Here is a 21,054-nt window from a genome sequence, read left to right on the forward strand (position 1 = left end):
AGATCTTTCCATAAACTCCATAACTAGTCACCCCACCCTCCATCTCTGCCCCTGAAAACTGTTCAAGGCTAAACTAAACCATTCAAGACCCTGGTGCCACATTTACATCTGTGGCATCAGAGACTGGCAATTTGCACCTCAAAGGTCACCTGACTTTGCCTATCCTGTGGTAAGTGACTCATCTGATATTCTAAAGCTTTTCCACCACCTACAAGGCACAAGACAGGATTATAATAGAATATTCTCCACTTCCCTAGATGAATGTAGCGCTAACAGCTCTCCAGAAGTTCAACACCATCCAGAACAAATCAATCTATTTGATTGTAATTCTACTCACCTAAAACACTTGTGCATTCCTCCATTGGTGTACAGTGCTACTGTGCAATCATCTACACAATTTATTGCTCTCTCAAGTTACTTTGAAAGCACATCCCAAATCTGTGACCTCAGTTACCAAGGAGAATAAGGGTGACATTGCAGGGGAAGCATCATATGCAAGTTCCCATCCGAGTTACACACCATCCAGTGTTGGAAATATGTTGCCGTTTCCTTATTGTTGGTTGTTGAATTCGGGAACCTCCCTGCCCAAAGGTATCACTAGGACAACAGAGATTCAAGCACACAGCTTTATTCCAAAAGGTTTAAAGCCAACAAGTGCAGGGGACTGATGCCTTCCTGCTCAACTGAAATAAGCTTCAAAGATACAAGTATTTACTAAGTCACATACATTTTATAATTAGAGCTTTGTACATCAGACATTAAAATATCAGAAAAACCTGTTCCAAGTGGATTATCTAGTTACTAATGCTAGAAAAAAGTTCTGGAGTTTTGTAACTTATTAATATGACTGAGTTTATGATTAAGACTCTAAGAATATTACTTTCTTTGCATTCTTACACATTGCCTTTCTGAAAAGAACTGGCATTGGATCAACTGGATCATGAAGTGCACGAGAACCAAGAGCAAAGTGAAGAGCAGGTCATGTATCCCCTCACACTTGAACTCACATTCAAGATTGTGGCTGATCAGGTCCCATCCTCATCTCAAAACATTCCTACTCCATGCCCAATTATCCTAACTCCCCACTAGTCCAAAGATCCACCCATTTCAGCCTTGATTGTGCTTGATCACCTGCCAACTTGTAACATAGAAACATAGAAAATAGATGCAGGAATAGGCCATTCAGCCCTTCGAGCCTGCACCGCCATTCAGTATGATCATGGCTGATCATCCGACTCAGAACCCTGTACCTGCTTTCTCTCCATACCCCCGATCCCTTTAGCCACAAGGGCCATATCTAACTTCCTCTTAAATATAGCCAATGAACCGGCCTCAACTGTTTCCTGTGGCAGAGAATTCCACAGATTCATCACTCTCTGTGTGAAGAAGTTTTTCCTCATCTCGGTCCTAAAAGGCTTCCCCTTTATCCTTAAACTGTGACTCCTCATTCTGGACTTCCCCAACATCAGGAACAATCTTCCTGCATCTAGGATACGTTTCAATAAGATCCCCCCTCAATCTTCTAAATTCCAGTGAGTATAAGCCTAGTCGATCCAGTCTTTCTTCATATGAAAGTCCTGCCATCCCAGGAATCAATCTGGTGAACCTTCTTTGTACTCTCTCTATGGCAAGAATGTCTTTTCTCAGATTAGGGGACCAAAACTGCACACAATACTCTAGGTGCAGTCTCACCAAGGCCTTGTACAACTGCAGTAGAACCTCCCTGCTCCTGTATTCAAATCCTTTTGCTATGAATGCCAACATACCATTTGCCTTTTTCACCGTCTGCTGTACCTGCATGCCCACCTTCAATGACTGGTGTACAATGACACCCAGGTCTCGTTGCACCTCCCCTTTTCCTAATCAGCCACCATTCAGATAATAATCTGTTTTCCTGTTCTTGCAACCAAAGTGGATAACCTCACATTTATCCACATTAAATTGCATCTGCCATGAATTTGCCCACTCACCTAACCTATCCAAGTCACCCTGCATCCTCTTAGCATCCTCCTCACAGCTTCGTGTCATCCGCAAACTTGGAGATGCTGCATTTATTTCCCTCGTCTAAATCATTAATATATATTGTAAACAATTGGGGTCCCAGCACCGAGCCTTGCGGTACCCCACTTGTCACTGCCTGCCATACTGAAAAGGTCCTGTTTACTCCCACCCTTTGCTTCCTGTCTGCCAACCAATTCTCTATTCACATCAATACCATACCCCCAATACCGTGTGCTTTAAGTTTGCACACTAATCTCCTGTGTGGGACCTTGTCAAAAGCCTTCTGAAAATCTAAATATACCACATCCACTGGCTCTCCCCTATCCACTCTACTAGTTACATCTTCAAAAAATTCTATAAGATTCGTCAGACATGATTTCCCTTTCACAAATCCATGCTGACTTTGTCCGATGATTTCACCTCTTTCCAAATGTGCTGTTATCACATCTTTGATAATCGACTCTAGCATTTTCCCCACCACTGATGTCAGACTCACCGGTCTATAATTCCCCGGTTTTTCTCTCCCTCCTTTTTTAAAAAGTGGGGTTACGTTAGCCACCCTCCAATCCTCAGGAACTAATCCAGAATCTAAGGAGTTTTGAAAAATTATCACTAATGCATCCACTATTTCTTGGGCTACTTCCTTAAGCACTCTGGGATGCAGACCATCTGGCCCTGGGGATTTATCTGCCTTTAATCCCTTCAATTTATCTAACACCACTTCCCTACTAACATGTATTTCCCTCAGTTCCTCCATCTCACTAGACCCTCGGTCCCTTACTATTTCCGGAAGATTATTTATGTCCTCCTTAGTGAAGACAGAACCAAAGTAGTTATTCAATTGGTCTGCCATGTCTTTGTTCCCTATGATCAATTCATCTGTTTCTGACTGTAAGGGACCTGCATTTGTCTTGACCAATCTTTTTCTTTTCACATATCTATAAAAGCTTTTACAGTCAGTTTTTATGTTCCCTGCCAGCTTTCTCTCATAATCTTTTTTCCCTTTCCTAATTAAGCCCTTTGTCCTCCTCTGCTGGTCTCTGAATTTCTCCCAGTCCTCAAGTGTGCCGCTTTTTTTTGCTAATTTGTATGTTTCTTCTTTGGACTTGATTCTATCCCTAATTTCCCTTGTCAGCCACGGGTGCACTACCTTCCCTGGTTTATTCTTTTGCCAAACTGGGATGAACAATTGTTGTAGTTCATCCATGCGATCTTTAAATGCTTGCCATTGCATATCCACTGTCAATCCTTTAAGTATCATTTGCCAGTCTATCTTAGCTAATTCACGTCTCATACCTTCAAAGTTACCCTTCTTTAAGTTCAGAACCTTTGTTTCTGAATTAACTATGTCACTCTCCATCTTAATGAAGAATTCCACCATATTATGGTCACTCTTACTCAAGGGGCCTCACACAACAAGATTGCTAACTAACCCTTCCTCATTGCTCAATACCCAATCTAGAATGGCCTGCTCTCTAGCTGGTTCCTGGACATGTTGGTTCAGAAAACCATCCCGCATACATTCCAAGAAATCCTCTTCCTCAGCACCCTTACCAATTTGGTTCACCCAATCTATAGGTAGATTGAAGTCACCCATTATAACTACTGTTCCTTTATTGCACGCATTTCTAATTTCCTGTTTAATGCCATCCTCAACCTCACTACTACTGTTAGGTGTCCTGTATACAACTCCCACCAGCGTTTTCTGCCCCTTAGTGTTATGCGGCTCTACCCATATCGATTCCACATCCTCCAGGCTAATGTCCTTCCTTTCAATTGCGTTAATCTCCTCTCTAACCAGCAATGCTACCACACCTCCTTTTCTTTCCTGTCTATCCCTCCTGAATATTGAATATCCCTGGATGTTGAGCTCCCATCCTTGGTCACCCTGGAGCCATGTCTCTGTGATCCCAGCTATATGATATTCATTAATAACTGTCTGCACATTCAATTCATCCACCCTGTTACGAATGCTCCTCGCATTGACACACAAAGCCTTCAGGCTTGTTTTTACAACACTCTTAGCCCTTATACAATTATGTTGAAAAATGGCTCTTTTTGCTTTTTGCCCTGGATTTGCCTGCCTGCCACTTTTACTTTTCACCTTACTACTTTTTGCTTCTACCCTCATTTTACACCCCTCTGTCTCTCTGCACTTGTTCCCATCCCCCTGCCACATTAGTTTAAATACTATTGAACAGCGTCCTGTTTATACCGGTCCCACCTCCCCCAGAACTGGTTCCAATGCCCCAGAAATTTGAATCCCTCCCCCTTGCACCATTTTTCAAGCCACGTATTCATCTGAAATATCCTCCTATTTCTACTCTGACTAGCATGTGGCACTGGTAGTAATCCAGATATTATTACCTTTGTGGTCCTACTTTTTAGTTTATCTCCTAACTCCCTAAATTCACCTTGTAGGACCTCATCCCATTTTTTACCTATATCGTTGGTACCTATGTGCACCACGACCACTGGCTGTTCACCCTCCCATTCCAGAATGTCCTGCAGCCGCTCAGAGACGTCCTTGACCCTTGCACCAGGGAGGCAACATACCATCCTGGAGTCTCGTTTGCGGCTGCAGAAACGCCTGTCTATTCCCCTTACAATCGAATCCCCTATCACTATAGCTCCCCCACTCCTTTTCCTTCCCTCCTGCGCCGCAGAGCCACCCATGGTGCAATGAACTCGGCTGCTGTTGCGTTCCCTTGATGAGACATCTCCCCCAACAGTATCCAAAACAGTATATCTGTTTAGGAGGGAAATGACCTCAGGGGACTCCTGCACTACCTGCCTACTGCTACGCTGTCTAGTGGCCACCCTTTCTCTTTCTGTCTGTGTAGCCTTTACCTGCGGTGTGGCCAACTCACTAAACATGCTATTCATGACTTCCTCAGCATCGCGGATGCTCCAGTATGAATCCAATCGCAGCTCCAGACGCTCAATGCTGTCTGCCAGAAGCTGCAGCTGGACACACTTCCTGCATACATAGTCGTCAGGGACACTGGAAGTATCCCTGATTTTCCACATGCTGCAGGGTGAACAAACCACGGGGCCGATCTCAGCTGCCATGACCTACCCAATACTTGCCTCAACTTTTGAAACTTTCTCCTTTGAAAGGAACTTACCCGGCCTTACCTCACTTGGAGTGAAGCTCGTCCTCAGCCTCTGCTCGCCGAAGCCTCTGGAGACAAAGCCTTCCTACTCTGTCTCCCTCTACTCCGTCGCCCGCTCCGTCTACTGTTCTCTTTAAATACTCCCGCTGCCTCACGGTCTGACTTACACGCGCTTGCGCAGTCGTGCCCCCATTAAACTGCTGAAGAAAATAACCTACTTCCACAAACTGCTCTCTTTGAATACTCCCGCTGCCTCACGGTCCGACTTGTACTCTCCCACCTTCTTAATCTGGCTTCTGCTCCCTTCCTTTCCAGTCCTGATGGAGGGTCCTCAGCCTGAAACGTTGACTATTTATTCCCCTCCATAGATGTTGGCTGACCTGCTGAGCTCCTCCAGCACTCAGAGAAAATCCTCTTTGTTAGCTGTTCACCCTGAGGTTCTATGCTGCACACCAAAAGAAACTTGCTGCCGCAGCTTGAGGGAAAAATGTTTCCTTGTGCTGCAACGGTACAGGGTGCTGGCAAGGTCGTACCTAGATGTCTAGGTGTAATTCTGGTCTCCTTATTCCAGAAAAGAATTACTGGATTTAGAGGACGGTTGATTCCAGAGATCAGATGGTTAACCTATGAGGAGAGACTGAGTCATCCAGAACTATACTCAAAGAATGACACATGTATAATTATGAAAGGTGTAGATGAGATAGAGGCAGGAAAGTTGTTTGCACTGTAGATGAGACAAGATCTAGGGACACAGCCTCAAGATTTGGGGAGTAGATTTAGGATAGAGAATAGGAGAAACTAGTTTTCCCAGGGAGGAGTGAAGTCTCTACCCAGGGAAGCTAAGAGGTTTCCTCAATTAATCTACTTAAGACACTATTAGATAGAGTTTTGCATGACAGGAATTAAGGATTACAGGGAAAGGGCAGGTAGGTGCAACTGAGTCCACAGTCAGATCAGCCAAGATTTTATTGAATAGTAAAGCAGACTTGAAGGGCCAAATGATTTACTGCTGCTCTTCTTTCTTAACTTCTTATTTTTGGAAAGAAGATTTCAAAAACTTTACAGCAGCACAGCTAGAACACTTGCTGACTTACAGCACCTGAGAACCAGGCTTGAATCTGACTTCCAGAAGGTTGCACATTCTCCCTGAGAACAAATGAGTTTCCACCTGCATCCCAAAGACGCATCAGCTAATAGGTTTCTTGGTTACTTTAAATTGCTGCTATTGTGTAGGTGACTGGTAGAATCCAGGGAGAATTGTTAAGTATGTGGGATTAGAGTAAATGGGTTGATGACATTCAGTCACAAACAAGAAAAAAATCTTTCAGATATTGGAAATCCAAGCAACACACAAAATGCTGGAGGAACTCAGCAGGCCAGGCAGCATCTATGGAAAAGAGGAAGGGTCTTGGCCTGAAATGTCAACTGTACTCTTTTCCATTGATACTGTCTGACCTGCTGAATTCCTCCAGCATTTTGTTTGAGTTGTTGAAGTTTAGTGCAAACTCAAAATTGACCATTTATGTGCTGTCTCTCTATGAAAACTTAACATCACAGCTGGATTACCTTCCATCAGAAATGACACTAATGAGAAAGGCTGGTTATCTAAAACTGTTGAATGCAGCAATCTGAGGCTTGTAACATGTCTAGTCAGTATGTTCCTTATATGTAAGTTAGGTTTTGATGGAGTGATATGAGACGCAAAGTGAAACAGATGGGAGTGGGACAAAGCACATTGTGAACCCTATATTCAGTACACAAGGGAGTTTGAATCAGAGACTCACTTTAAGAGTATTGTTTTGGCACTCTGGTAATCACTCACAAATGATTGAGAATCATGTCCAAGTTGGAACAAGCCTGATGGGCAGATATCAACCTGCACCATCTCACTCTTCCATGCTGAATTGTGAGTCAGAGAATCTCTTGGAACCCCTCAGCCCAGCTGCCTAGTATTTCCCAAATATTCGTCCATTCACACTCATCTCTCTCCTACTGATGGTTGTTCTCAGTCTGATCGGGCAACCTCCACCCTGCCCTCAAATTTACCTGGTCCATTTCTGGCACCTCCCTCACCTTTCTCAATCTGTCTGCCTCTATCTCTGGAGACAACGTATCTCTACTGATATCAATGATAAACCCACTGACTCACAGCTACCTGGACTACTGTGTGTGGTTTTGGGCTCCTTATTTTAGAAAGGATATACTGACATTGGAGAGGGTTCAGAGAAGATTCACAAGAATGAATTCCAGGAATGAAAGGGTTACCGTATGAGGAACAACTGGACCCCAAGAAAGGGAGTTTGTGGAGTGCCTCCGAGATGGATTATGATATGATATGACCATAATATGATATGTTTTAACCTACAATTTGAGAAGGAGAAGGGAAAATCGGATGTGTCAGTATTACAGCTGAACAAAGGGAACTATGGAACTATGAGGGAGGAGCTTGCCAAAGTTCAATGGAACAATACCCTAGCAGGGAAGACAGTGGAACAACAATGGCAGGTATTTCTGGGAATAATGCAGAAGGTGCAGGATCGGTTCATTCCAAAGAGGAAGAAAGATCCTAAGGGGAGTAAGGGGCTGATGAGGGAAGTAAAGGACAGTATAAAAATAAAAGAGAAGTATAACATAGCAAAGATGAGCGGGAAACCGGAGGACTGGGAAGCTTTTAAAGAGCAACAGAAGATAACAAAAAAGGCAATACGCCAAGAAAAAATGAGGTACGAAGATAAACTACCCAAGAATATAAAGGAGGATAGTAAAAGCTTCTTTAGGTATGTGAATAGCAAAAACATTGTTAAGACCAAAATTGGGCCATTGAAGACAGAAACGGGTGAATTTATTATGGGGAACAAGGAAATGGCAGATGAGTTGAACAGGTACTTTGGATCTGTCTTAACTAGGGAAGACACAAACAATCTCCCAGATGTAATAGTGGCCAAAGGAACTAGGGTAAAGGATGAACTAAAGGAAATATATATTAGGCAAGAAACGGTGTTGGATAGACTGTTGAGTTTGAAGGCTGATAAGTCCCCGGGACCTGATGGTCTGCATCCCAGGGTACTTAAAGAGGTGGCTCTAGAAATCGTGGAGGCATCGGTAATCATTTTCCAATGTTCTATAGATTCAGGAACAGTTCCTGCTGATTGGAGGGTGGGTAATGTCCCACTTTTCAAGAAAGGAGGGAGAGAGAAAACAGGGAATTATAGACCGGTTAGCCTTACGTCAGTGGTGGGAAAGATGCTGGAGTCAATTATAAAAGAGGAAATTACAACACATTTGGATAGCAGTAGAAGGATCAGTCCGAGTCAGCATGGATTTATGAAGGGAAAATCATGCTTGACTAATCTTCTGGAGTTTTTTGAGGATGTAACTATGAAAATGGACAAGGGAGAGCCAGTGGATGTAGTGTACCTGGACTTCCAGAAAGCTTTTGATAAAGTCCCACATAGGAGATTAGTGGACAAAATTAGGGCACATGGTATTGGGGGCAGAGTACTGACATAGATTGAAAATTGGCTGGCTGACAGAAAACAAAGAGTAACGATTAACGGGTCCCTTTCGGAATGGCAGGCTGTGACCAGTGGGGTACCGCAAGGTTCGGTGCTGGGACCGCAGCTGTTTACAGTATACATTAATGATTTAGATGAAGGGATTAAAAGTAACATTAGCAAATTTGCCGATGACACAAAGTTGGGTGGCAGTGTGAAATGTCAGGAGGATGTTATGAGTGAGTGGGCAAATGTATGGCAGATGCAGTTTAATGTGGATAAATGTGAGGTTATCCACTTTGGTGGCAAGAACAGGAAGGCAGATTACTATCTAAATGGAGTCAAGTTAGGAAAAGGGGAAGTACAATGAGATCTAGGTGTTCTTGTATATCAGTCAATGAAAGCAAGCATGCAGGTACAGCAGGAAGTGAAGAAAGCTAATGGCATGCTGGCCTTTATAACAAGAGGAATTGAGTATAGGAGTAAAGAGGTCCTTATCCAGCTGTACAGGGCCCTGGTGAGACCCCACCTGGAGTATTGTGTGCAGTTTTGGTCTCCAAATTTGAGGAGGGACATTCTTGCTATTGAGGGAGTGCAGCGTAGGTTCACAAGGTTAATTCCCGGAATGGCAGGACTGTCATATGTTGAAAGATTGGAGCGACTGGGCTTGTATACACTGGAATTTAGAAGGATGAGAGGGGATCTGATTGAAACATATAAGATTATTAAGGGATTGGACACGCTGGAGGCAGGAAGCATGTTCCTGCTGATGGGTGAGTCCAGAACTAGAGGCCACAGTTTAAGAATAAGGGGTAGGCCATTTAGAACAGAGATATGGAAAAACTTTTTCACCCAGTGAGTGGTGGATATGTGGAATGCTCTGCCCCAGAAGGCAGTGGAGGCCAAGTCTCTGGATGCATTCAAGAGAGAGTTAGATAGAGCTCTTATAGATAGCAGGGTCAAGGGATATGGGGAAGGGCAGGAACGGGGTACTGATTGTGCATGATCAGTCATGATCACAGTGAATGGCGGTGCTGGCTCGAAGGGCCGAATGACCTACTCCTGCACCTACTAGGCTATTGTCTATTGTCAGCTCTTGGGATGTATTCCCTGTGGTTCAAGGGAATGAGGGGGGATCTCATAGAAACATTCTGAATGTTAAAAGGCCTGAACAGATTAGATATGGCAAAGCTATTTCCCATGGTAGTGTATTCTAAGACAAGAAGGCATGACTTCAGGATTGAAGGCCATCCTTTTAGAACTGAGATGCAGAGAAATTACTTTAGCCAGAGGGTGGTAACTCTGTGGAATTTGTTGTCACGAGCAGCTGTGGAGGCCAAGTCATTGGGTGTATTTAAGGCAGAGATAGATAGGTTCTTGATTAGATGGGGGAACAAAGGGTATATTGAGGAGACAGGGGAGTGGGGATGACTGGAAGAATTGGATCAGCCCATGATTGAATGGCGGAGCAGACTCATTGGACCAAATGGCCTACTTCTGCTCCTATATCTTATGGTCTTGTACCTCTTCCCACCCTATAACTTGTAAAAACACCACCCCCTTCTCTCAATTCCTCCATCTCCACCACGTCTACCGTCATTCCAAAACGAAGGAGATGTCCTCCTTATTCCAAGAAAGGGGCTTCCTTTCCTCCACCAATAGCACTACCCCCAACCACAATGCTTCCACCCTCCCAGCACCCCTTCAAGGATAGGGATCCTCTTGTCCTCAACTACCACCCCACCAGCCTCTGCATCCAGCACATAATTCTCTGTAGTTTCTGCCATCTCCAAAAGATCCCACCACTAAACATATCTGTCCCTCCCTCCCCACTTTCTGCTTTCCGCAGAGATCACTCCCTATGATGTTCCGTTGCCTATTCATCCCTCCCCATTGATCTCCCTTGTAAGGGGAACAAGTGCCACACCTGCCCCTACACCTCCTCCCTCACTACTATTCAGAGCCCCAAACAGTCTTGCCAGACACTTCACCTGTAAGTCTGTTGGAGTCATCTACTGTACCTGGTGCTCCTGGTGTGGCGTCCTGTGTATCAGTGAGACCCAACATAGATTGGGAAACCACTTCACTGAGCACCTACGCTTCATCCGCCAGAAAAAGCATTTTAATTCCACTTCCCATTCCCATTTCAACATGTCAGTCCATGGCCTTCTCTACTGTTGTGATGAGGCCACAGTCAGGTTGGAAGAGCAACACCTTAGATTCTATCTGGGTAGCCTCCAGCCTGATGACATGAACTTCAATTTCTCAAACTTCCAGTATTGACCCCACCCTTCACCATTCCCTTTTCCCTCTCTCACCTTATCTGCTTACTAGCCCATCATCTCCCTCTGCTGCTCCTACCCCTTTTCTTTCTTCCATGGTCCTCTGTCCTCTCCTACTAGATTCCCCCTTCTCCAGCCCTGTATCTCTTTCACCAATCAACTTTCCAGCTCTTCACTTCACCCCCTCCCCCTCGTTGTTTCACCTATCACCTTGTGATTCTTCATTCCCTCCCCCCCCCCCCCCCACCTTCTAATGTTGACTTCTCATCATTTTTTCTGCAACCTTGAAAGGTCTCAGCTCAAAATGTCAATTATACTCTCTTCCATTGATGCTGCCTCCCCTGCTGAGTTCCTCCAGCATTTTGTGTGTGCTGCATACATTTCACACATTTTATACATAAAATGAGTCTCACTTCACTCCGTCGACTGACAAAGGCAAACATGAGTATGCCTTCTTTACAGCCCTGTCTTTTGAACAAGCACAAAATCGCTCTGTACGTCAGTGCTGTTGAGCATCCTGCAGTTAACTGTTCACTGATCGTTTAATCTCTCAAAGTGCAACACCATGCCAAGGTCGTTAATGCTGAGCTGAACACCCAAACCTGGAGGACCACTTTTAGAGCAAACGCGAGGAAATCTGCAGATGCTGGAAATTCAAACAACACACACAAAATGCTGGTGGAACGCAGCAGGCCAGGCAGCATCTATAAGGAGAAGCACTGTTGACGTTTCGGACCGAGATCCTTCGTCAGGACTAACTGAAAGGAAAGATAGTAAGAGATTTGAAAGTAGTGGGGGGAGGGGGAGATGTGAAATGAAAGGGAAGACCGGAGGGGGTGGGATGAAGCCAAGAGCTGGAAAGGTGATTGGCAAAAGTGATACAGAGCTGGAGAAGGGAAAGGATCGTGGGACGGGAGGCCTCGGGAAAAAGAAAGGGGGTGGGGAAGCACCAGAGGGAGATGAAAAACAGGCAAACAACTAAATATGTCAGGGATGGGGTAAGAAGGGGAGGAGGGGCATTAACGGAAGTTAGAGAAGTCAATGTTCATGCCATCAGGTTGGAGTCTACCCAGACAGTATATAAGGTGTTGTTCCTCCAACCTGAGTTTGGATTCATTTTGACAATAGAGGAGACCATGGATAGACATATCAGAATGGGAATGGGACGTGGAATTAAAATGTGTGGCCACTGGGAGATCCTGCTTTCTCTGGCGGACCAAGCGTAGGTGTTCAGCGAAATGGTCTCCCAGTCTGCGTCAGGTCTCACCAATATATAAAAGGCCACACCAGGAACACCGGACACAGTATACCACACCAGCCAACTCACAGGTGAAGTGTCGCCTCACCTGGAAGGACTGTCTGGGGCCCTGAACGGTGGTGAGGGAGGAAGTGTAAGGGTAGGTGTAGCACTTGTTCCGTTTACAAGGATAAGTGCCAGGAGGGAAATCGGTGGGAAGGGATGGGGGGGACGAGTGGACCAGGGGAGTCGCGTAGGGAGCGATCCCTGCGGAAAACAGAAAGGGGGGGAGGGAAAGATGTGCTTGGTAGTGCGATCCAGTTGGAGGTGGCGGACATTACGGAGAATTATACGTTGGACCTGGAGGCTGGTGGGATGGTAGGTGAGGACAAGGGGAGCCCTATCCCAAGTGGGATGGTGGGTGGATGGGGTGAGGGCAGATGTACGGGAAATGGGAGAAATGCGTTTGAGAGCAGAGTTGATGGTGGAAGAAGGGAAGCCCCTTTGTTTAAAAAAGGAAGACATCTCCTTCATCCTGGAATGAAAAGCCTCATCCTGAGAGCAGATTTAGTCTTGCCACTGACCTTTGACTTGTCTGGCATGGGTGACACCACCAAGAGCCAAAGCATAAAGCCAACATAGTCCAGGCCTCCTAACCACAACAAGGTTGTGGTCCTCTTGTATCCAACCAGGGTCAGATTTATACAGTGAATGGCAGGGCCCTGATGAGTGTTATGGAATAGAGGCACCAAAGGGTACAAGTTCACTGGAAATAGCAACACTGGTCAGCAGGGTGCTGAAGAAGGCATTTGGCATTTCTTCTCAGAGCAATGGGTAGCGGAGTTGGAAAGTTACGTTGCAGTTCTAGAAACTGTTGGTGAGGCTGCATTCACCGCATTGTGTTCAGTTTTGATCACCCCGTTGTAGGAAAGGTATTACAAAATGCCAAAAAGCTTTACCAAGATGTTTCCTAAGACAGAAGGGGAGACTAGGACTTCATTCTCTGTAACGTAGGAAGTTAGCGGTTTAAGATGGCGCTGGTGAAACACAGCGACACCTTACTGGCAGCAAACGAATCTACTAACTACTGTATTAATCACAGATATTCTGGACAACAGTCACCACAATCAATAGCCTGTAACTTCCCTTTCTGAACTGAGATTTTGAACCAGCCTGGTCAACCTGGCATTCTTGTGGTGTGAAGTGAAGTCTCGAAGGTGCCAGATAGTTGCAGCGCAGTGTGTACAGGCCGAGTCAAGGTGGTGGGGACCAGGATGGAGCCAATGTTTGGAGCAGACTTAGAGCCAATTCGAACCGACAGATCCGAGGCGAGTAGACACAGAGTCAAAGTGGTGGAGCCCAGGCCCAAGAGTGAAGAAAAAAATCAATATTTGGCCAATTTAAGTATCAGAACAGATTGGAAAGGTCGGGTATGGGCCCAAAAGCATATCGAAGCAGCAGGGCTTGGGACCGAGAGTGAGAAACAAGCTGATTTAAGTGCCAAGCTAGATTGAAACGGTCAGGGTATTGGGGCCAGAGGCAAAGGATAAGCCAACATCGAGCTTGCTGCTCAGCAGAGTTTATTCATCCCTGTGCTGAACTGAACCTGTCACATGCAACCTACACGATCCTGGACGAGCTGCAGTGATGACTGGCTTTGTGGCTGTGAACTCACATGAACTTTAGTTCTGAATGTTATTTGCTTACTTATTATTGTTTGTATGACTTGTTCTTTTTCTTTGTGCATTGGGTCTTTGATGGTCTTTTTTAATGGGTTCTATTGTGTTTCTTTACATTCTGGCTGCCTGTGAGGAGATGAATTTCAAGGTTATATACAGTATACAGCCCATACTTTCATACAGATGTATTTGAACTTTGAAATTGAGGTATATCTGATCATGAGGGTGTAACAAAACACACTGAAGGTAGAGCAGTGGATGTAGTGTATATGAATTTTGATAAGGCATTTGATAAGGTTCCCCATGCAAGGTTTATTCTTCAGAAAGTAATGAGGCATGGGATCCAAGGAGACCTTGCTTTGTGGACCCAGAATTGGTTTTCCCACTGAAGGCAAAGGGCATTTGTGGATGGTTCGTATTCTGCATGGTGTATGGTGACCAGCGGTGATCCACGGGGATCTGTTCTGGGACCCCTCCTCTTTGTGATTTTTATAAATGACCCAGATGAGGAAATCGAAGGGTGGGTTAGTAAGTTTGCTGATGTTACAAAAGTTGCGGGTGTTGTGGATAATCTGGAGGGTTGTCAGAGAATACAGCGGGACATTGATACAATGCAGAACTGGGCTGAGAAGTTGCAGATGGAGTACAACCCAGATAAGTGGTTCGTTTCAGTAGGTCAAATTTGTAGACAGAATATAATATTAATGGTAAGACTCTTGGCATTGTGGAGGATGAGTGAGATCTTGGAGTCCATGTCCATAGGACAGTCAAAGTTGCTGTGCAGATTGACAGTGTTGTTAAGAAGGCGTTTGCTGTGTTGTCCTTCATCAACCATGGGACTGAGTTCAAGAGCCGTGAGGTAATGTATGTAAGACTTTGGTCGGACTCCATTGCAATACTGTGTTCAATTCTGATCCCCTCATTACAGGAATGATATGGATACTATAGAGAGAGTGCAGAGGAGATTTACAAGGATGTTGCCTGGATTGGAGAGCATGCCTTATGAGAATAGGCGGAGTGAATTTGGCCTTTTCTCCTTGGAGCGACAGAGAATGAGAAGTGACCTAATCAAAGTGTATAAGGTGATGAAGGGCATTGATCATGTGGGTAGCCAGAGGCTTTTTCCCAGGGCTGAAATGGCTAACATGAGGGGACATAGCTTTAAGGTGCTTGGAAGTAGGTACAAAGGGGATGTCAGAGGTAAGTGTTTTACACAGGAGTGCTGGGTGTGTGGAATGCACTGCTAGCGAAGGTGGTAGAGGCAGATACAATAGAGACTGTTAAGAGACTCTTAAGTAGGTACGTGGAGCTTAGAAAAATAGAAGGCTATGCGATAGGGAAATTCTAGGCAGTTTTTAGAGTAGATCACATGGTCAGCACAACATTGTGGGCTGAAGACCTGTAATGTGCTGTAGATTTCTATGTTTCTCTGAGGGGGATTGACAGGGTGAAAGTATGTAGGTTTTTTTCCACAGGGTGGGGGCGCAGTCAGCAAGAGGGCGGAGGTTTAAGATCAGAGGCGAGTTAATTAAAAGGGACATTAGGGGCCGCTCCTTCATACAATGGGTGTTGCCTATTTGGAATAAACTGACAGAGTGTAGAAGAATGGGGCTGGTGAGATGCATTGAAATGAGGAGAAATTTCTTTAGCTGGAAGGTAGTGGAATTCATTGTCACAGACGGCTGTGGAGGCCGAGTCATTGGGAATATTTTAAAGTGGAGGTTGATAGATTCTTGATTACATCAAAGATTGCAGGCAGAAGGCAGGAAAATGGGCTTGAGAAGGTTAATAAATCAGCAATGATAGAATGGTGGAGCAGTCTCAATGAGCCAAATGGACTAATTCTGCTCCTATGTCTTATAACTGTCATCCCCTTACCATGTTCCTGGCTGTGAATCTTAATGTCCTTAAAGGTAAATTCCTGTTACCTAAACTCTTATGGTCCCAGAACACATTGTTCTCAGTCAGGAAAGCTCACCAATGTCTCTACTTCCTGAGGAGGCTGAAGAGAGCTGGACTTCACACATCCATACTCACGTCATTTTACAGATGCCCAGTAGGGAGCATCTTAACAACCATTATCACCGTTCAGTACGGAAACTGCATTGCAGCAGACAGGAAGGCTCAACAATGGGTAGTCAAAACTGCCCAACACATCACTGGCACCAGCCTACCAGCCATCAAGGACATAGGTGCTGGAAAAGGGCCAGTAACACCATGAAGGATCCCACACACCCCACTCATTCACTGTTTGTTCCACTTCTATCAGGGAAGGGGCTACTGAGCATGCATGCCAGGACCGCCTGACTCAAAAACAGTTAATTTCCCCAAGCAGTAAGACTGAACAACAACTCCACCCACTAACTCCACCACTACTTTATTATTTCCTATCAGTCGCCTATGTACTGTCCAGCGTCACTTTGTTGACATACAATTTATCTCTGTGCATAGCTATCTTATGTATTTATATTTATTGTGTTTTTTAATTTATTATTATTTGTTCTTTACCTTTGAGGTTTTTTCCTGTGCTGCATCAGATCCAAAGCAACAATTACTTTGTTCTCCTTACACTTGCAAACAGGAAGTTTCATTAAACAATCCTAGTGACCTCTCCCAGCTTGTATCCTTTGCATTTGGCCAAGTATCCCAGGCAGATATGAAGCTCACATTTCCCTACTAATACCCTACCAGAGGTAATTATGTGGTTTGTTTCAGGTGGCACTTTTGTCAACTATGTGTGCAAACTACTTCACCAGCAGTGTATTTAAACAATTGTCAGCCTACTTGATTACAATCTTTAACAGTACTATATTTGTGATAACCATTGCCAGTATTAATATGGTTTTACATACAATAAACTGGATTGCTTCATAATAGAGTTGGGTCTGGTGCATTCGTCCTCACTAACTCTCATAGCCCCAACAGAATTAAAGAAACAAGCAATTGAAGCTGAAGGTTGTGACCACGGATTGAATTGGGCGTTGTGTGTAGAAACCAAATGCAAATTAGGTAGTAACACACACAAAATGCTGGTGGAACGCAGCAGGCCAGGCAGCATCTATAGGAAGAAGCACTGTCGACATTTCAGGCTGAGACCCTTCGTCAGGACAAACTGAAAGGAAAGATAGTAAGAGATTTGAAAGTAGGAGGGGGAGGGGAAATCCGAAATGATAGGAGAAGACAGGAGGGGGTGGGGTGAAGCTAAGAGCTGGAAAGGTGATTGGCAAAAGGGATGCAGAGCTGGAGAAGGGAAAGGATCATGGGACGGGAGGCCTCGGGAGAAAGAAAGGAGGAGGGGAGCACTAGAGGGAGATGGAGAACAGGCAAAGAGTGCTGGGCAGAGAGAGGAAAAAAAAAGAAAGGGGGGAAATAAATCAGGGATGGGGTAAGAAGGGGAGGAGGGGCATTAACAGAGAAATCAATGTTCATGCCATCAGGTTGGAGGCTACCAAGACAGAATATAAGGTGTTGTTCCTCCAACTTGAGTGTGGCTTCATCTTGACAGTAGAGGAGGCCATGGATAGACATATCAGAATGAGAATGGGACGTGGAATTAAAATGTGTGGCCACTGGGAGATCGTGCTTTCTCTGGCGGACAGAGTGATTAGGTGGTGCTGTCTCATGAGTATGCAAGTCCAAGCCAAGCTTCCCAATACTTGTCACTAATTCTTCCATTTCACGCAACTTGTCCTTGTCCAGTTGCAAGAGTCCAATTTAAGTTTGAGTAGCAGTATCTCACCCAACTAGTAGGTACATTCATTGTAAGAACACTGCAATGAATTTAATCATTGTCAAGATTTAAGATTGTCTATGGTCATTTGTCAGTAGAGAAGTGTAAGGGAGAATACAATGATTGTTACTCTGGATATGATCTAGCAGACACCTCAGGGACTGCAGTAGTTCAAGAAGGCAGCTCATCACCACCTTCTCAAGGGCAATTAGGGATGGGCAATAAATGCGGGCTTAGCTGGCGATGGCCACATCCTGTAAACGAATAACTAAAAAATTAAACACAACAAACATGAATAACACAATAAAAATATATAAATATATAAGATTAGTTTATATACATAGACTGATTGTACATGAAGTGAGGTTAGGTAGAGGAGTATCTGTACATCAGATGACTGACAGGAAATGATAAAGTAGTGGTGATGGGGGGTTGGTTGGTGGGGCTGATTAATGGGTGGCAGTGTTGATCAGCCTGATGGCTTGGGGGAAATAACTTTTTTTCTGCCTGATGATCCTGTCATGGATGCTGCATAACGTCTTTTTCCAATGGGAGTGGGACAAACAGTCCGTCAGCGGAGTGGATGGGATCCTTCATGATATTGCTGGCCTTTTCCCAATACCTTTTTGTACATATTTACTTGATGGTGGGTAGGCTGATGCTGGTGATTTATATGGCAGTCTGTCCCAGATGGGGTACTTGGCTGAGTACCGAAGATCTGTGTTGACTTGAGCTCTGACTGGGAAGTTCACTGATAAATTTAACATCTCGTTCTGACCATCTGAGAGGAAGAGTCCTTCAACCAGGTTTCAACTATACCAGTGCCCAAAAAGAATGTTGTAACCTACCTCAAAGTTTATCGTCCAGTAGCACTCACATCCATGTCCTTTGAGAGTTGGTGATGAAACATATCACATCTTGCCTGAGTCCGACTTTTATCTGCATCAAGTTGCCTACTGTCACAACAGGTCAACAGCAGATGCCATTTTATTGGCTCTCCACTCAACCCTGGAACACCTGGATAGGGAAGATGCCCTTCATTGACTACACCTCTGCTTTCAATACAATCATCTCCTTAAAGCTAATCGTTAGCTCCAAGATTTAGGCATCAATACTTCTTTGTGTAATTGGATCCTCAATTTCTTCACCAAAAACCTCTCATTCAATGTCAGCAAAACCAAAGAACTGATTATTGACTAAAGATGAGGAAACCAGAGGTCCATGAGCCAGTCCTCATCAGGGGGTCATAGGTGAAGAGGGTCAGTAACTTAAATTTCCTCAGCATTATAATTTCAGAGGATTGGTCCTGAGTCCAGCAGATAAATGTCTCTACTTTCTTAGAAGTTTGCAAAAGTTTGGCATGTCACCTAAAAATTTGACAAACTTCTATAGATGTGCAGTGGAGAGTATTCTGACTGGTTACATCATGGCTTGGTGTGGAAACACCAATGCTCTTGAACAGAAAAGCCACAAAAGGTAGTGGATATAGCCTGGTCCATCACAGGTAAAACCCTCCCCACTATTGAGCACATCAACAAGGGGCACTGTCACAGGAAAGAAGCATTCATTATCAAGGACTCCCTACCATCCAGATGCCATCAGGAAGAGGGTACAGGAGCCTCAGGACCTACACCACCAGGTTCAAGGACAGTTATTACCCTCAACCATCAGGTTCTTGAACCAGAGGTGATAACTTCACTCACCCCAACACTGAATTGTTCCTATAACCTATGAACTCACTTTTAAGAACTCTTCCTCTCATGTTTTTGATATTAGTTGCTTATTTATTTATTTATTTATTTATTTTTATATTTGCAATGTTTGTTGTCCTTTATACAATGGCTGTTTGTCTGTGGTTTTACATTGATTCTGTTGTGTATCTTTGCACTTACCATGAGTTCCTGCAAGAAAATGAATCTCAAGGTTGTATTTGGTGATGTATACATACTTCAATAATAAATTTACTTTGAACTTTGAACACAGTGACATTTCCAGTTTGTGTCTATACTGGCAAGTTCTAATGAAAGATCAACTACGGTACTGTTGATGTTTTATGGGGAACGCACAAGTTGCTGGAGGAACTCAACAGGTCAGTCAGGAACTATGGAGGGAATTTTGTGTGTGTGTTGCTGAAGACAGTCGTGAGGTAGAATGGAAGTGTAGAGGTTGGAGTTCAATTCTGACGCCTTTTGTAAGAAGTTTGTACGTCCTTCCGTGAGCGCATGGGTTTCCTGCGGGAGTTCCGGTTTCCTCCCACATTCCGAAGGCATTCCAGTTAGTAGGGTATTTGGTGAATGTAAACTGTCCTGTGATTAGACTAAGGTTAAAGAGATGGTTGCTGGGCGGTGAGGTTCTTGTGGGCAGAAGAGACTGTTCCAAGCCGTATCAATCAATAGATAAATCAGTATCTACAGAATCTCCTGTACTTCACCTCGCAGATGCTGTCTTGGTCTGCAGTACATTTCTGATTTCCAGCACCAGCGGTAGTGTGTCCCAGTTCCAGCACACAGATTAGCTGAAGTAGGTGAGCCTTCACCAGCACCAACCAGCCTCCCTCTCCACTCTCACAGACATTGTGTGCTCTTTTCATCCGTTTTGTTGAAATTCAGAAATCATATGGGTTTTCAGTTTCCAATATTTCCTGCTTTTATTATTTCAGATCTCCAGTGTCAAGAATTTTGTTTTTAAAATTTTGTTTTAATTTACTAATTTATCCTGTTTTCATTGCACTGAACAGGTCCGACCTGGCTTGTTTGAAACAAAATGCTGGGTAAGTTTAAGGTTCAAAGATCAAAGTAGATTTATAATCAAAGTACATATATGTTACCATATACTACTTGGAGATTCGTTTTCTAGCAGGTATTCGCAGTAAATTCAAGAATCACAATAGAATCAATAGAATCACACCAACGGGACGGAGAGCAACCAATGTGCAAAAACAAAAACAACGAACTGCAAATCCAAAAAGAAAGAGAAAATAACAAGTAAATAAATAAATAGGCAGCAAATAAATAAATGGTAAATTGATAAATAAATAAATAGATAAATAAATAAATATCAAGACATGAGATGAAGAGCCTTTCAAAGTGAGTCCATAGGTTGTGGGAGCAGTTCAGCAATGGGGTGAAGTTACCCCCTTTGGTTATTATGGTTATTACGGTTTAGGGGTAATAACTGTTCCGGAACCTGGAGGTACAAATCGTGAGGCGTCTGTATCTTCTTCCTGATGACAGCAGCGAGAAGTGAGCAGGAACTGGAGGCAAAGGCACTTTGTGTAGATATGCTCAGTGGTAAGGAGGGCTTTACCCATGATGGACTAGGCTGTATCCATTAATTTTTGGAGGCTTTTCCAAACAATCACATTGATGTTTTCATGATCAGGCCATGATACTCTCTAATACACATCTATAGAAGATTGTCAAAAACTTTGATAGTCATGCCATCTGATCCAGATCAGGTCAGGCAGCATTTGCGTAAAGAGTAAGTTTTTCAGTCCGGAACCATTTACCCGAACT

At 44.1% G+C, this 21,054-nt stretch overlaps 1 protein-coding gene across 5 annotated transcripts in view; it reads left to right on the forward strand.

Moving 5' to 3' along the window:
* LOC140731833 (general transcription factor II-I-like) overlaps window positions 1-21,054 on the forward strand; it is a 141,151-nt gene that overhangs the window by 68,161 nt on the left and 51,936 nt on the right. Inside the window, exon 15 of one of the 5 annotated variants that reach the window (XM_073053708.1) lies at window positions 20,277-20,309. The exons of 3 other annotated variants lie outside the window; for them this stretch is intronic. In XM_073053708.1, the coding sequence (XP_072909809.1) occupies window positions 20,277-20,309 (33 nt within the window). Of the gene's footprint in view, window positions 1-20,276; window positions 20,310-21,054 lie in introns of those variants that run through there. One more of the 5 variants, XM_073053711.1, reaches the window with a different exon arrangement.

This window comes from Hemitrygon akajei, chromosome 8 (assembly GCF_048418815.1).
Source record: "Hemitrygon akajei chromosome 8, sHemAka1.3, whole genome shotgun sequence".
Classification (NCBI taxonomy): Eukaryota; Metazoa; Chordata; class Chondrichthyes; order Myliobatiformes; family Dasyatidae; genus Hemitrygon; species Hemitrygon akajei.